Raw genomic sequence first — 18,604 nt, 5'->3', positions numbered from 1 at the left:
AAAGGGGAACCTATAAATGAAATGTAAGAAAGACCCATCCGTTACTTCTCAAGAAATAGCAATAACAAACTTCATTGAAAAAATCCAAGATGGCCGCCTGTCAGCCATTTGTTTTTCTGGTCAGTCCCAAAATCAAGCAGGCACAACTAGAGATCAAAGAGAACCTACATATTCTGAAATTTGAGGAAGATCCATCTACTACTTGTCAAGAAAGAGATATAACAAAAAATTGTCTATGGACAGACAGATGGAGGAACAGACGGACAGATGGCCATGGATGAAGGGCGATGTGAAAAGCCAACCATCTGATGATGGTAGGCTAAATTTGTTTATGGACAGATGGACTATGGATTAGAGACGTAGGACGATTTGAATAGCACACCATCGTCATAATAGCCCACCATCATCATAATCTACTTTATCATTTTCTGACATTTTTTTCACAGGTTAATTCTTATAGACTTATGATCATTAGCAGAAAACACAACTGCTAAATATTTCACTTTAATAACAAGTTTTTAACAACTTTAACAATGAGATTTGTACCTGAAGGTATTAAGAACATGGTCTGATATAGGAGAGTAAAACTCCTGCCTCATTCATGTGGCTGTATTGATAACATACTTTCATTACGTGATTAATGTACATGTATGTCAAGCATATTATTATTGGCACCACAAACAATTAGAAACAATGATAATAAACAAACATTTGAATTCAGCATTCATTTAATAGGAATGTAGAGTATTTAAAAAACAAACAGATAGAAATAATTTAGTACCTAGATAATCAATTACATCACACTCACACCAAATCAGATTTTATAACATTATCATTTAAGTACAAAAATATAGATACCATCAGAAATGACATCCACTCAGGAGAAATATTGCAAAAATTGCAAACCGACTTAAATTGAACAATGATTTTGTTTACACTTTACTATAGGTCGTGTTTAGCAACCAGTAAACTAAGTCATTCATCAGTTTTAATAAGTCTACAAATAATTAAGTTTTAACACATGTCTCATCCATCATAGAATGTACATTTCCAAAATTATGTAAATTTTACCAGATCCAGGTTGTTACGCAGAAGTATAAGTCAGGATCATAGATACATGTAGGATGGAAGATTTATATAAGTAACAGCTGTACAGTAGATCTATTTATCAGCTGTTGTTCATCATATATACATCAGCCATGTTATGTATTCAGTAGATCAGTTACCACTATCATTGATTATGTCTATCATACGTCTACCTGTAATCAGTGAATCATATGTACCAAGCTATTGTAGATAATATATATTTACTATACAGAATGTAAAACACTTGACTACCATTATACAATATATCAATCCTTCAGTTACATGTAGCAGCTCAGTGGATTGTCAAATGTTGAACCCTAAAATCTTGAAGTCAAGCCAACTGCAAAAATTAGGCCTGACCTAAAATATAATAGTGTCTTACATAAATAAATCTGCATTTGTTTACTTTTACAGAAAATATACCTGTTTTATTTTTTTTAGGATATTTAGGAGATCTTTAGTTATAACCGGAGAGTATCTAAGAGACTGACAAAGTATTGCTGATTGAAGTCTCAGATTCATACAGTAGCCACTTATACAAAATAGTAAAATAAAAAGAAAAACATCTTAATTAGTCAGACAAGAAATATCTCCAGCTGAAGAAATTTCTGAAGCACCAACATGCTGCTAAGTTGTGTGTTGAGGATCATTTTCTAGGCCTCAGGAGAGTACCTATTGGTATTCAGAGGTTTCTTAACAAGTAGATAACAACTAAAAGACAAAAAAAGGAGAGCACCAATTGCTTAAGTCCTGATGACAGCCTGCCTTTGAAGCTGAAACATGTCGGAAATCAGCTAGAGAAGAAAGTAGTATATACTATTGATCTATCTGGCTTCAGGACTTGGTGCTCTTCTTTTTTAGTTATTTTTCAAATGCATGTTAAGTAAAATCTATTAAAATACCTCTTTAAATCATCGTAAGATAAGAAAAAAAAAAAAAAAAAAGCTTTATCGTGTAAAATGTATCAGGTGTGTACTAGAATTGTTCACCCACTGGAGATTGAGATGAGAGTAATCTCAACCTGTAGGGTAAGATTTTTTAGTGGCCAAACATATCACATTGCTGTGTGTTTTCTCCCAAGTTTTTTTTATATATATAAGGCACACAACAAGTGGATCATTAACATGTTTAGCTATAAGACCTCTCAAATGAAGGCTGTATAGTCAGCATCAGGGAGATTATCACAGTCAATATGGAACATCATTGGTCAATCTTACACATATTTACATCCTAAATCATCTAGGCAGTCTATCTTATATAAATGAAATAACATATAGCACATACAAGTATCTATTGAAATATCAACATTATAAAGCAAGTATATATATTCCTAGCATCAGAACATCATACTGAAATGATATTAAACAGAACATTTTATAGATGACCGGAAATAGTTAAAGTTTTGTCACAGAAATTTCTGTAAGATAGTGATAAAAGACTGATAAAGTTAAAATAACAGTATCAGTCCAATAGAAATTTTTTGAGTTAGATCATTTCTTTGTAAAGTCCCTCTTTAACAGTTGATGTCCTGATGTTCAGTAGAAGTTTTACAAACTTGTCTTGAGATCTTGTCTGTGACCAAGCTCTTTAGAAAACATTATCAGATTTTTCCAGGTTTGTGCTATCACAAACTCACAAAAACTCATTAGTGATAGTTGTATACAAAATAAAAACAAATAGAAAAAAAGTTCAACTAGACGAAGACAATTGCTCTGAAATTGTAAACTTGACATGTAAAGAGAATAAGTACAGGGGAAATGAAATTTCAGATCTGGGCAATTTCAAAAGTACCATAAACACTATGATATCAGCTGTTTGGAAAATAAATAGTCCAATGTAAACATGGAAATAATGATACAAATATTGGAAAAATATCACTTTCATACAATTAAGAACATAGAGGATACAATTTTAAGATTGACTGAATAATCTGGTATAAAAAGCTATGAAAAAACGATGTTTCTTTTAAGTAAAACAAATACCAAGTAAAATAGGACATTTAGCAAAACTTAATTAAGGAAATTAAGAAATAAATACATGTTTATATTAAACATAACTGACATCAAGATCTATCAAATGTGTACTTAAGCACATACTCTTTATAGAGATGACTTTGTTTTAGTGAGAACTTCATTTTAGTGGTAACCTTATTTTCAAGGTGACATTATTTTGATAGTAACGCTATTTTGATGGTAATATCATTTTGAAGGTAATGGTAACCTTACTTTAATGGTAATGTTATTTCAATGGTAATGCTATTTTAGCACTTTACTCCTGATATAAATGAACTAAGTACAGCATTTCCTTTAGTTATTTGTATAATATAAAAAATATATACATACATCACAACATAACTGAAACACCGCATTTTGAGACCAGATAGAGAGAAATAAAGTATTTGTGGCAGTAGAAATCAACAATGATTAGCAGTACAAAAATAACATGTGACTCTTCCATAACAAAAATAACCGTTCCATTTACACAAGTACCAAAAAATAAATCAATGACTATTCCTGACATCAACAGGTGTCTAACTTGTAAAACAGCCGAAAAACTCCTTAAATGTGATGATATCTTGATTGTGTGAACACATGATAATTATACATTTTGCCAAAACAACTGATTGTGCTTAAAATAATTTCCTGTATATTCTACAGGTAAAATACCAAGGTATGTTAAAACTTTCAAAATTACATCTAAACCTTTTACAAATGTATATATATTAACATTGGCAATTCTGGTAACAATTCAGGATATTGAGACAGGATTCAGTTCCAGTCAATGTTTGATGTATGGTCCTTTCCTACTGGTACTTTTAATATGGACATTATCAAAATCTGCAATTCCAAATGAATCAGTTCCTATGGCAACAAATCCATGGGCTGGTGTACTAGGCACAGTGATATTAAACAGTGTCTGTTTATTAAGTCTGCCAAATGCACGATTCCCCTGCAATATAAGTATATAACAATGAACATCATATCAACAGCATTTAGCAACACATCTTGTGATAAGTTTATCAGTTTTTTTTCAAGTTCACAGAATTGAACATCTTAAACTACCCAGCTCTTTGTTAAATAAAGAAGGCTGGAACATCTGACTGTCTTCTTAAAACTCACTGTATGATCTGAAAATTGATTTATAAAAATGGGGCAAAGCCACAATTGGCCGAGTTGTGGGATGAGTGCAGTGTTATTTGGTATATATAGGACAGTTAAGGGTGTTTCATATATATAAACATCCTACAAACTTTCAAGCTTCTACGTCAAAAACTCTACTGGTACCCCTTTTCCCGGCCAAACTGCTGAAAACAACTAAGTTCCAAAGCCCGGAAAATCCAGAAAAATGTCCGGAATGAATCCGTAGTACATGGTGCATATATATAAACATCCTACAAAGTTTTAAGCTTCTACATCAAAAACTCTAGGAGGAGTTAATTCTACAAAACTGGTACCCCTTTTCCCTGCCCACTTTGTGCAACCCGGCCAAAAATGACCGAAACAAATTAATAGAAAATATTTTCATATGATTTCCTTAGTAGCAATAAGGGCTTCCTGGTGAGAAATGTGTATTTTTCATAAACCAAACTATTACTATTCTATTTCCTTTTCACTGGTCTACAGTTAAGTGACTGTTGTAACAAAAACATACCTCCAGAGCCAGTTCTAGAGTGTTCCAACCCAGTACAGCTTCAGTTGCCTCCCCTTCCTTCAACGGAATCGTTCTGGCTGCAACATCAATGTCATACACCATATAACATGTCCTGTTACACATGAATTCAGAGCAGTGAAGACCTAGGAGGCCTGACCAACAATGTGATTGATATAAATACCATAGACTATAATGCAGAATGCACACCAGAATCAGACAGCTAGTTATTTAACAACTGATGTACATTATTCTATCTATATAAAGAAGATGAAGTAATGAAATGAAGTTTTGAAGGCTAAATAATAAGGTTACTGTTGTATTCTGGGTTTTAGTTTAGTTTTAAACACCAGCTCCTGACACACAGATAATTACCTAAATCATTGGTCAGTATGAATTTCTTCTCACTAGGAAACAGAAAGAAAAAGATCCCCTTCGCATGCCACGACTGACATCCACCCTGATCCACACGGGCTGCCACAAATACTCCAGTCGTACCGTTAACAGGACCAATGGCCACATCTGTACTCACATACACGTCAGACCTGTGTCATGTAAATCAAGGGAGGTAATCATCACAGTTACACAGATAATTCTCTGACTTTCTACATGTTATGGCTAACTGTTACATATAGATTAGGAAGCTTGAAGGACAACAGAATTACACTGATTTAGGAATTACATACAATCTAGTGTATATTTTAACAAGGATACCCCAGGATCTGCCTCTATCTTTAACAATTCCTCTTAAAGAGATATGCTACACTAGAGAGACAAGCAAAAGAGTTCCATGCTATATTCTAAGAAATAGTATTTCGTAAATGCATTATGGGGTTAATGGTAGACGATAATTTGAAACCATGCAAATATGAACAAGATAACACCCATCTTTTTAATCTATAATATTTGACAACTCTTAGTAAAATCAGAGATATCAATATAAACATAACACAGTAAATCAGATCTAACCCAATGGTACTGTGAAGGAATCTAAATACAAATCAATCCTAAAAAGGACAGAACAATGGCTGAACTGTTGTATTGATTTGTTAATCAACATTTCATATGTAGGCAGTTTTTGCATATTGAAATTTATAACAAATTTATATGATAATATGAATAAGCAGAAATTTAAACACAGAAATTTGATTTTCAATTTTGTGCAATTTGTATGAAACAAGAATAATAGATAACTTGATATATACTAATATAAAATTATACTTCTACAGAAACAATGCATTTGTATATAGGAGAGAACATCATTAATGGTGGTGGAGATATGTTAACAGATCAATAGCAGGCTTTAAGCACACAAGATAAAGTTGACATTCAACATTATAAAGAAAACAAGGAACTTGAGGACACCACGTAGTAGGACAGGAGATTAGATGTTATTGATAACCAAAGTCATGGTTACCACACAGCAAGAATTGAAATCACTCCACACAAAAATATTTAATTTTTTTACTTTTTAACTAAAAATATTTAATCATGCGTCATGGTGCAATGGTGCTGTAAAGACAACACGTGTATTGTCTAGAGGCTGTGACTGGTGACATTTGTGGACAACATATCACTATCCCCAAAACATCTTAACAGAATATGACAATTTAAATATTTAAAATTCAAAAAATGTGTTCAAATGGAGAAACCCATCAACAATACGTTTTTAGATTTTTTTTATCAATTACAAAATATCATTGTATCATACACCAATAAAACACTAATCCACTTTGTAATCATGAATTCTGATATGTATTATTATCTGTTTGACTGATTAAAAGGCATGCAATGGATCTTAAAAGTGACAGAAAACCAAGAAAAATCTGTGACAGTAGGTAGGTTATCTATGAATACTACCTAACAACATATACAAAAAAGCATGATTCTGTTAAATGCTGCTCTTGATAAATTTATGCTGCCATGCTACCTTGCCACAATAACCTTTCTTTATTTTGAGAGAATAATAAGTGTATAAAAAGAATATAAAGGATAAATTTCCAACTTTTTAAAAATATTTCCCTAATTTTTTAATGATTTCAACAGATAAGTCTATCCTATTAATTACCTTACTGACTTTGTACTCACAACAGACCTTGTCAAAAGCGTTACCAGCAGTCTGTCTAAATAGGTACTGATCAGAGACATGATAAGAAAAGAGGCCATTTTGTACATCATAACTGATGCCATCTATATTTAGCAATTGTGCTTTCCTGAAGTAGAAAACTAAATACATCCGAGATATTGTCTATGTACCTTCTCTATCACAGTACATACTGGCATGAGTATCCTACAAACATTTTCCCTACCAAATTACCCATATATTGCCCAGGAAAGTGTTGTTTAAATAGCAGATACATATCTGTTTTCTTTATCAGGCTAGGATTAGCTCACAAAGAGAAATCAGCACAACAAAGACCATAGAAAATGGAGGTCAAAACAAGGATAAAACCTATTTCATTACCAATCAGGTAGATATCTTATTAAACTCTTAAACTATTACATCCTACAAACCCTCAACAAATAAACATTCTAATATTTCCCTGAAGAATTATTTTTTAAAGAGAAAATAAGTGTTTATTAAAATGAGGTTCTATACATGTACAGTGATTTTTCGGAGAAAGGAGAAACAAACATTTAAATGGTGAGCAACATACCATGGTCTACCTATGAGGTTTAGGGGCATGATGAGAGGGAAAGGACACCAGTGGATTGGAGGTTTCAGCACAACCTGTCGAAGCACCTGGCCGTGACTTGCGTCATTTGACCTTATAACCTCAAAAGAACCAACTTGCTGAGCAAAGTTGAAAGGCTCGGAAAAATCAGGAAAAGCTGTGAAAATAATAGACAATGTCTTGTGGAAAAACCTTTGATAAGTCAAATAAAGGATGGTTCTGTAATTTGATAGGGGCAGTAGTGTTGATATACTGATGGATGATATGAAATGTTATAGTTCACACTTGTCATATCAGTTACCAGGCAATCTTTATCAGACATGAAGGATCTAAGCTTATATACTGGGACTACATGAAGCTTGAACATGTATGCTTACCATTCTGCATAAATTCTTCTTTAAGGTCATGTTATAGATGTAAATAAAATGTTCAATAACAATAATCACGAGTCTGCATCACTAAAGTGCTTGCTTCTTATGATCACATATTGTTTAAGGGTAGAAACATTAAAATAACTCTGCAATGTAAAAAAATTATCTAGTAGAATCTGTAAAAGAATTTGAAGTAAGGACCAATTACAACAAATAACACTTTACTTTTCCAGTATAAAAACTTGTACAGAAGAATATCAATACAAGAGTTAGATAACCAAATGTGATCGTCAGACCCAAGATTAACTCTGCCTCAGCAAAACCATGGTAAGTGATTTAAAATGGATTTAAACTCAACACACCAAGACAGAGTTTACCATAAAGATAATGATATCAGAGTGCCACTCTACCAGACAAGAGATTACCAGGTAAATATACCCCATACTGTTATGGAAAAATAACAGGGAATAAATACCTAGTAGGCCTTGATCTATTGTCTGTGCAACTTCTGATTAAGACCATGATTGAAATAAACCATTAGGTTTCCGGCAAGCTCAGATCAGCTCAGATAAGCTCAGAGATTGTGATCTGATATTCATATCCTGACTTGTTCATTAAAGAAATGTATTGCTGTATATAACAACCTCTTATATTTCATGTGTGATTTGTTTCTACTTCAAAAGTCATATGAAAATTTTTTTAATAATTTGGAGCAATTTCAGTTGAATTTTGTGTCTGGGTAAATGTTGTCCACAATAATCGACCAATCAGATCCTCAGACAGATTCTGACCATTTGGAGTTGCCGATGAGGTTAAGTGACTTGTTGATGGTGTCAGCCTTGCACCAGATCACAGGAGTCTGAAGAACAACTTGACGGAGGACGTTGCCATGGGACTGATCTCCAGATACAATCTCATAAGACCCAGTTTGTTCAGTAAAATCCACGGGCTTGGATCCTGTTTATAGGGGTATGTACATACATTTACACCAATCAAGGCTGTGTATATGTAAACTGAAACCTCAGACATGTGGGGGGATAAGGAGAAAACTGACAACTTGGACATGTACCTGTAATGACATCTATTCCTTTATACAGTTTTTTCTTTATTCCAGAATTGAGGCTTCCAAAACATTTATCATACCTATTTCTCAGTCCAGACAAAAATAATATGTTATAAATCTTACAAAAATCAGAAAAACCTTCAAACAAATCTTATCAAATACTTCATATTAATTTTTTTTTTGTTTCATTAAAAAAATATTGAGATAAACAAATAATCAATTACGAATATTGAGTTAAACAAATAATCAATTACGAATATTGAGTTAAACAAATAATCAATTATGAATATTGAGTTAAACAAATAATCAATTACGAAAATTGAGTTAAACAAATAATCAATTACGAATATTGAGTTAAACAAATAATCAATTACGAATATTGAGTTAAACAAATAATCAATTATGAATATTGAGTTAAACAAATAATCAATTACGAATATTGAGTTAAACAAATAATCTACGAATATTGAGTTAAACAAATAATCAATTATGAATATTGAGTTAAACAAATAATCAATTACGAATATTGAGTTAAACAAATAATCAATTACAATGTTGAGTTAAACAATGTCCTAAATGACCATTGATTTTAAATGAAAAAATACAAAGTTTTGGTATATAATCTAATATTGTGTTGCTATGGTAATTTTTACCTTCAAAATCCTCTGAGTAGGTGTCTGGGAATGGCTGTCTAGCAGGTGGGTCTGGATATATGCCTTTTTTTCCCCTTAGGAGGGACGTTAATGTATACACTTCATCAACACCCACAGAAAGTGTCACTTTCCCATTCAGGACCTGTTGTTTCCGAAATATATGTTTTTACCACATTTGAGCTCAATATAGAATAAATTATATCTGAAGCCTGATATGGTATTAAGTTAAGTCTGCTTATATAACAGAAAGTAGTCTTACAGTAATCAAAGACATCTCGTTTACAGTAAACTTAAAGGTGACCAGAATTACTGATGGTCATTAAATAACAGATTAAGTGAGAATGGTTTATATCAATTAATCGTTGTTAGATTTCTACAGGTGATTTCAGAATATCACTTCCAAACTTTTGATTAGTTGCATTACTTAGAGATATAAAGGTCCTTTTGAGTGAATCCCACATGAAAACCATGAGTCCAGGACTGAAGCATCTGAGTCTAAAACATCAGTGATGTCTGAGATACAAATATATTCCTTATTTCTATTCTACATACACTGTATACTCACCTTTACAGGAGAGAGTCGTTTAAACAAAACAGAAGTCTCATTGTTCCCAAAGGCTAACTTACTGTACCACACATTCAGCTGCAGCAACTTTGCCTGAAAGTGATAAGTTTTGGCTATGTCAGAGGGTTTAAAACAAATGCTGTTCACTTAGCTACTATCAGTTATGATCCACATACATCAACATTAGAACTACGAGACATATTGGGTGCACAGCTACCAACAAATACATTTTTATTGCCATGTTGACTGGTATCATATTTAAAACAACTCAACATTATTATTCTATTTTTTTTTTTCAAATGACCTGTGACAATAATTGCCACACAATATATAACATGTAGTAGTATTTCTCTGACCAGTCATCTCTGACTAGATTTCATAAGCTTCTCTGTTCTTATCAACCAAACAAATCAATGTAGTTAGAGAACTACTTTACAAGCTTTATCATCACGATGCCTTATTCCCCCTCCCAAACGACTGATCTAACCTGATTTGTCATTGGTTTACCTCCTAAAGGATCATTTATGCATGACCCTATGTCACTTACCAAGTCCCCACTAAGTTGTAGGGAAACATTCTGTGGAATAACTTTGTAAGCAGGAAGTGCAGGTCGGATACAGAGGGAGTGGTCATGGCTCTGTCAGACACAAACACAAATATTAGATCTATATTAATGATGTGAAGCTATCATGATTTTTATGTCAATGTTTAAATTTCATTTGCAGTTTAGTATGGTTTCCAATCACAATGTTTAAATTTATGAAGTTACAATGGTTTCTATAATCATGTTTAAGTTTACACATTTACTATGGTTTCTACAATCATGTTAAATGTTGTAAAAGTTATGTAAGTTTCTATGATCATATTAAAATTACAATGGTTTCTATGACAACAATGGGATATTACCATAGTTTCTATAATGATGGTGAGGTCTTTGTTGTCTGGACTAACCAGTGACACATAACTACCACCATGAGTCAGCTTTCCAACTCCAGAGCCATGTGGAAGGTATTTCCATCCCGGGGAAGTAAACTGAGTTGTATGAGCTAGAAAATACAACAGTATACATGGTTACTGTTTCATAATGAAGCTTTTCATGATAAGTAAGGAAAATATAATAACTGAACCTACAAAACAAGCTTACATAAAATGCATGTTTCTATATCAACTTTGTTTATTTTACAACAAAACGAGATATCAGCTTTTATTTATCACTTTTCTTGGCCTGGATGGAAGAACAAGGGGAAAGGCAGGAAACCAGAGTACCAGGAGAAAACCCACTTGGTCAGGCAGGTGACCCCATACTTTTTCACATCCGTTCATGGAATCTAACCACAAAAAGCTAGGCGAAAGGTGACTGCAATATCACTGAGCCATCCAACCACATACAAATACACTGTGCCACCCAACCACATATAAAACCATATTTATAATGATACATTATCACTGAGCCACACAGCCACATATAAAAACATATTTATAATGATACATTATCACTGTGCCACCCAACCACATATAAAAACATATTTATAATGATACATTATCACTGAGCCACACAGCCACATATAAAAACATATTTATAATGATACATTATCACTGAGCCACACAGCCACATATAAAAACAAATTTATAATGATACATTATCACTGAGCCACATAGCCACATATAAATACACTGAACCACCGAACCACATCTAAATTCATATTCATAGTGATATGTTAACACTGAGCCACCGAACCACATATAAATACATATTTATAGTGATATGTTAACAACGAGCCACCGAACCACATATAAATACATAATCATAGTGATATGTTAACATTGAGCCACCGAACCACATATAAATACATATTTATAGTGATATGTTAACACTGAGCCACCCAACCACATCTAAACACACTGAGCCATCCAACCACATATAAATACATATTTATAGTGATATGTTAACATTGAGCCACCGAACCACATATAAATACATATTTATAGTGATATGTTAACACCGAGCCACCGAACCACATATAAATACATATTTATAGTGATATGTTAACATTGAGCCACCGAACCACATATAAATACATATTTATAGTGATATGTTAACATTGAGCCACCGAACCACATATAAATACATATTTATAGTGATATGTTAACACTGAGCCACCCAACCACATATAAACACACTGAGCCACCGAACCACATATAAATACATATTTATAGTGATATGTTAACACCGAGCTACCGAACCACATATAAATACATATTCATAGTGATATGTTAACATTGAGCCACCGAACCACATATAAATACATATTTATTGTGATATGTTAACACCGAGCCACCGAACCACATATAAATACATATTTATAGTGATATGTTAACACCGAGCCACCGAACCAAATATAAATACATATTCATTGTGATATGTTAATATTGAGCTACCAAACCACATATAAATACATATTCATTGTGATACATTTACTAGTAACTTCAAAATACTTTTCTCTAAAACCATTAAAAATTTCACTGAATCACTGATTATGCATTCAAACCTATTTTTCACCTGTCATCCATATAGGGTTGGAGACATCATAATGTCCACTCCAGGGGTTGTCAGCAGTCATCAGTCCACAGCCTGGGTAGGGTAGGGCATTGTAGTAGCTGGCTATAAGGTTCCATGATATTGTACTGTAACCATCCAAATTCAAACTCAAACTTAGCAGGTAATGAATGTTTCAACAACATCGTAAACTATTGTCAGTCAAATTGTTTGTATATTTATCAAACATGAAAAATCACCATAGGCTTCATTGTTTCCAAGATTTCTTTTGATATTTGAATAAAACAAATATCGATTTGTTATATTAAACCAGTCTCCTAACTTGAGGCAAGAGTGGGTGTTTTATATAAACAATATTTACCAGTACACCGAATTCATCGTATCAATCTTTGACTATGTATAATATATACCAACCTTGTCATGAAGCCATTTACAAAGTTTTGGTTCAGTATCTGAAATTAAAGAACATGTTTCAAACAGTATACAATAATGTATTATAATATCTCAGTATACATGTACATAGAATAAGAAAAAAATCCCTGTAACTCAACATTCCTGTGTTATGGTAGATTGTCCTTCTGACACTATACATATTGTATTAATAAACTACAAAGGAAAATCTATTACGAAATCCATGAGATATTTTGAACACAAGCTTTTTATTTCAAAAGTGTTCAAATGTGATCTTTGATCCTGAATTTTGACCGTGAATATCAAATCTAATCAGATACTGAACTAAATGATTTAAGGTTATGAAGTTCACATCTAATACAGATATACAGCAAAATGCACGCTGTACCCTTGCCCCGCAGCCTGCCCCTGTATTGATCTACATACCCTTGCCCAGCAGATTACCCCTGTATTGTTCTACATATCCTTGCCCAGCAGCCTGCCCCTGTATTGCTCTATGTACCCTTGCCCAGCAGCCTACCCCTGTATTGTTCTACATACCCTCTCCCAGCAGCCTGCCTCTGTATTGTTCTACGTACCCTTGCCCAGCAGCCTGCCCCTGTATTGTTCTACATACCCTTGCCCAGTAGCCTGCCTCTGTATTGTTCTATAACTCTTGCCCAGCAGCCTGCCCCTGTGTTGCTCTACATATCCTTGCCCAGCAGCCTGCCCCTGTATTGCTCTACGTACCCTTGCCCAGCAGCCTGCCCCTGTATTGTTCTACGTACCCTTGCCCAGCAGCCTGCCCATGTCTTGTTCTACGTACCCTTGTCCAGCAGCCTGCCCATGTCTTGTTCTACGTACCCTTGCCCAGCAGCCTGCCCCTGTATTGTTCTACGTACCCTTGCCCAGCAGCCTGCCCCTGTATTGTTCTACATACCCTTGCCCAGCAGCCTGCCCCTGTATTGTTCTACATACCCTTGCCCAGCAGCCTGCCCCTGTGTTGTCGTTGTAGGTACTGTAGTCCTCTGATGACCAAAGCTGCTTGCCTGTTTTTAATGCTTCTGAGGTTGTTGTTGTACCAGGATAGTGGACACTGGTAATTAAACCAAATAAACACTAATCATTATTCCTGACAAAAGAACAAATTCATTGCATCTGTCTCTCTATAAGCTTATCGTAGGTTATGCTCAAGCCTTATTGATGTATATCAGTAGACAAGCTAATAAATGATCCTGTTTTCTTCCACCTGTATCTTCTACCTTTGTGGGCTATTTATATCCCATGTGGAACACCAATGTGGAATAATAGATACATTATCTTGGGTATAGAATTTGGTCCATACCTTAACTTTATACCCTGGATTAGAACATCCATACCTCAGACAGTACTTACATATCATGGTTGACTCTTAATTGACTTATCATTCCTCATCTGTGTACCTACTTCTTGGAGTCAGAGATTACCAATTAACCCCTGGTAGCATTAGAATAATCTTAACTTTTATCCATTGCTCAGCTCTTTCTTTCAGAATGCACTTTTCATGTTAAGCCTCCCCTTTGTCATTTGAGATTACTCAAAAAAAGCATATATTTGAATATTTTCTGCTCTGCTTCAGAATGACCTTTAACCTTTAAATTATGTTTTGTTTTGGGCAAGGTATACCTGCAGTAAAATAACAGTGATATAAAATGATTTGTAAATACTAAAACAGTGACTGAAGACAGGTACTAGTAATCTCACCCAATAAAATCAACAGCAGCAGCAAGCTCTTTGTCCAGTTCTATGGTCTTTGCAATCTCCCATCCACCATCTGCTGCCACGATCTTCACATGGCCCAGCTGATGCGTGTCCAGGCTCTCTCTCAGCATCTAAGTAGAAAGAAATCTCAGTATCACATGTTTAGGTCTATCAGATTGTGTGATGACAAATAAACCCATGTGAATTCATGTAATAAAATCTTTATTTGATACTCACCTTGATATAAGAAACGTCAAATGGTTTCTCATTCCAAATCTACAACAGAAAAAAAATCATATAGATTGTCATACTGACAATGAATGCACTTTCAGTCACTGTGTTCTATCTCTTTCTCAAGGTCACTACTGAATCAATGTCTTCTTTCTAGGAGATAATCTTTCTATCACACAATTACTCCCCTAGTCTGGTGATACCCATCCATACAGCTATGTACTCAAAAATAAGTTCTGTAGAATGTTCAAAAACAAAGCACAATGAAAAAAACTACATACTTTCATGACGATATAAATAGAGTCCTGCGGTAAGTAAGCTGACAAACAACACACAATATACCAAAATTATAACATACCAGTTCGGGCCTGAATTGGTGATTTTAATACTATGATACATGAAGTGATACTTAACCAGAAATGTCTCAGTACCTACCCCTACATAGTCGATGGTGAGGTTGTAAAATTTCTTAGCCCCGACAAGCCACCGTGTCACATATTCCGCTGTGCGTGTCACATTAGTGTAGGGATTGTCATGACCATCACCAAGCCATCCAGGGAATGCCCAAGGCAGACCATACAGTAGAATGTCAGGATTTCTCTGGAAAATACATATGATAATATGTATATCATACACCACTGAAGGATTGCGTATCTGCACAAAACACATGATGTTCACATTTGTGTCATGAACACCCTAATGTGCACTCATGTTGTCAGAAATGTTTTTTTCAAGAGCATGTGTGTTCATTTTGTTAGTCAAACTTTTTTTAACTCAAGTGTATGGAACTACAATGTTAAAGTTATAGCTTACATCAACAATTCATACAGTAACTTTAGAGAAGTACATTTTACAGACTAGTTCCTCACCTTTTTAGCTTCAGTCATTAACCACCACTCATATCCACGCTGGTAGTTCTCATCCCATTCATTGTGCATGTGAGATGCCTCTGTTCCCTCTTAAATACAAAGTTACAAAATACATGTGTGTATATATATATATATATCAATGAAATAATAGCAACAGTATGGACAAGTGATATGTTATTACAATAAAAAGTAATTTGATAAAAAAACACCAGTTAAATGCACAAAAATAAAAATATTTCTTTGAACATGGTCAAATAGTCCCCAGATTCGTCAACTCGCTCAAAGAAGAGTTGCCCAATAAAACTGAAAATTTCTACTTCCTGACTAGAGTTAATTAGAAAGGAAAGCAATTCTCCTTTATATTATAACTATACATACATTTATTTTTTTTCACAATAAATTTTCTTATTTTTAATCAAACAATTCCTCATTTAGAATGTGGCCTAGATATACCGGTAGATTACTTTCCGGAGAGTGTGACGTGCAATTGTTATCATTGTGATCACATATAGACTCAGTGTCTAGAGTGCAAAACATACCAAGATTGATATAAATCATTTTTGATATTTTAATCACCATCTTCCATTCAACAAATTGGAATGGTTATAAAGGGCCTTTGGAATCCATCAGCTGAAGGGATTATCAAGAAACCTAAATATTTACATCACCGCTCTCGATTTAGATTGGTAACTTTGTATTTGTTTTATGTTCTATGTATGTGATGTAATTTATGTAATACTTGTGTCATGATAATGGGGCAGGTTGCCTTAAAAATTTGACAATTCACTTGTCTGTACTGTCGTTATTACTTCATTGATCATATATATATGTATGAATGTGGTATGTAATTATATAAATCAAAGACAGTTAAAGACTAAGATCTCAATATGCCAAAAGGTATAGTTACCTGTGCTTTGAGAGTCTCCTCCAATTTCTACTTTTAATATCTGTAAAGATGCTGCAAAGTTGGGCTGAAAGTAGGGAATAAACTCTTAAAATTGCAGAAAATAACTGATACAGAAATTGATCATTGAAAATGCTGAAATGAGATTGTGGTCGACATATCTAAAGATATATGTTTAGTCTCAGCATTATTTTTGGTGTCATATATGTCTTGTTTAACAGGAAATTACTCTTTAAAAATGATAACGTATGAAAATGGATCAAGGTTATTGAAATAACTTTATCATTACTCTTGTCTCTTAATCCCCTGATTCCTGAATCAATTACCCATTACCACAAAATTTGAGCCCTAGGAAAAGGTACAGGATTTTATAATAATACCAACCAAAATGTATGTACTAATATACCATGTGTAACAACAGATTACTAGAACATATAAAATCATTTTATTTACATATTTACCTTGAACAGATAATCCAGGATTTGATCTCTGTACTTTTTTGGGTAGTTTACTAACAACTTAGATGTAGCCTGAAATAAAGTAAAGTCAATTATATGATATTTGATGATAAAATTGATGTAATGATTAATACAATATTTGTCTCTGTATGCGACTGAAAAATCACACCAGGAATAGGGATGAATTCTGCATTCTTTATCTATTTATAGAACTCGAATTCAGGCACATTTTTTACAGAAAATCATTAACATTTTGTTATTTTTCATTTATTTTGCTACAATGAAACAACAGATGCCTTCAAAACATGTTGCCTTTTTTTGTTGTAAGTGTTTAAAAGAACTTTATGAGTTTCTATTTCAAATTATTCCCCATTTGCTCAAATAAGTAACATGCTGTTACAGAATGTAAGACTATATATATTTATATATATATCCATATGCAGGTACATGTATCTGACCTGTTAATTACAAGAAACAGTACCAATGTTGCAACCTCTCCATTCATTTTAACTGAACATTGAGATTGGATAGTATGATAGTATAGAAAGGAATATCAGAACTTAATGTTACAGTGGTGACATAGACGATTAATTTCATTTTATAGTTAAATGTGAACAATATGCAGATATGAAAATATGTAAGCTTATATCATGTCGGGCATTTTCGTACCGAAGAATTTTCATCTGAGGGGAACTTTCGTTCAAGGGAATTTTCGTCCAAGGTAGTATCGTACTAACTATTGTATAGCACTATGGTTCTATATAGATAGGGTGTCAACAACCAATTATAACACCCTCTGCTGTGCTGATAATCAAATTTGATGTTTTAGAAGTTTATACAATGATTTGACTGGTTTTTACCCAAGTACTAGTACGCGTCTGTTGTTAGTCGGTGAAACCTCCTCACAAACGCGTAATATAAACAAAACAACACATTGATCATGTTAACAATCTTTAATAATTAACTAAAACAACATCGTCTGCTGTAAGGTCTGAAAACCATATACACCTAATACACACAACATACACACCTTATACACACATAACCTATTCTATAGTACTAGTAGTACGAAAATTCTCAGGACGAAAATTCTTCGGTACGAAAATTCCCGGGACCGCTTATATCTATCCGGTGTCCATATAATCTTACCCCTCCACCACTGAGACCACCGATTCCGTCAAATCGCCTGCCTAACCCCGGAGAAGTATGCACTTTATATACATCACAAAACGTGACTGAGAAGAATGCACACAGAACAATGCACCTTCCTATTGTTACAATCATCATCATCACCAAAGTTGCGTTCGTTGGTCCATAAAGAGAAATAAGATCGAACAGTCGATCATGTGAGAGACGGAAGTAAACGAAGAACTTCTAAACACAAGTTGGAGTCC

At 33.8% G+C, this 18,604-nt stretch overlaps 1 protein-coding gene across 3 annotated transcripts; it reads right to left on the bottom strand.

Annotated features, from left to right (window-relative positions):
* Positions 1–710: 710 nt before the first annotated feature.
* Positions 711–18,556, bottom strand: LOC132558652 (galactocerebrosidase-like). Of its 3 annotated transcripts, none has more exons than XM_060223249.1 (18): positions 18,360–18,556; positions 17,214–17,282; positions 16,756–16,819; positions 15,849–15,937; positions 15,415–15,579; positions 14,986–15,024; positions 14,752–14,879; positions 13,987–14,104; positions 13,033–13,070; positions 12,622–12,746; positions 10,968–11,107; positions 10,609–10,698; positions 10,062–10,154; positions 9,497–9,638; positions 8,572–8,737; positions 5,110–5,279; positions 4,738–4,814; positions 711–4,035 (listed from the first exon to the last, which is right to left on the bottom strand). In XM_060223249.1, exons 1-18 carry the CDS (start codon positions 18,498–18,500, stop codon positions 3,865–3,867), a joined length of 2,025 nt encoding a protein of 674 aa, XP_060079232.1. In that variant the 5' UTR covers positions 18,501–18,556; the 3' UTR covers positions 711–3,864. The 3 variants fall into 3 exon arrangements, 2 of the variants coding, with proteins under 2 accessions (XP_060079232.1, XP_060079231.1); XM_060223248.1 differs by lacking the exon at positions 8,572–8,737 and adding an exon at positions 7,392–7,566; XR_009554561.1 differs by lacking the exons at positions 711–4,035; positions 4,738–4,814 and having other exon boundaries at positions 5,224–5,279; positions 7,787–8,737.
* Between the last annotated feature and the right edge of the window lie 48 nt (positions 18,557–18,604).

The sequence above is a fragment of the Ylistrum balloti genome, unplaced genomic scaffold, assembly GCF_031769215.1.
Source record: "Ylistrum balloti isolate Yb309-2 unplaced genomic scaffold, AGI_CSIRO_Ybal_v1 Utg370806, whole genome shotgun sequence".
Lineage (NCBI taxonomy): Eukaryota > Metazoa > Mollusca > Bivalvia > Pectinida > Pectinidae > Ylistrum > Ylistrum balloti.
This window is presented reverse-complemented; position numbering and strand designations above follow the sequence as displayed.

Bases quoted from the DNA above. Each gene is read 5' to 3' on its own strand.
- LOC132558652 (XM_060223248.1), bottom strand. From the start codon at position 18,500: ATGATGATGATTGTAACAATAGGAAGGTGCATTGTTCTGTGTGCATTC. The intron at 16,820-17,213 runs GTAAATATGTAA...CCCTACTTTCAG, and splicing joins TCCTGGATTATCTGTTCAAG to CCCAACTTTGCAGCATCTTT. The intron at 13,071-13,986 runs GTATGTAGAACA...CTTTAATTTCAG, and splicing joins GGGCAGGCTGCTGGGCAAGG to ATACTGAACCAAAACTTTGT.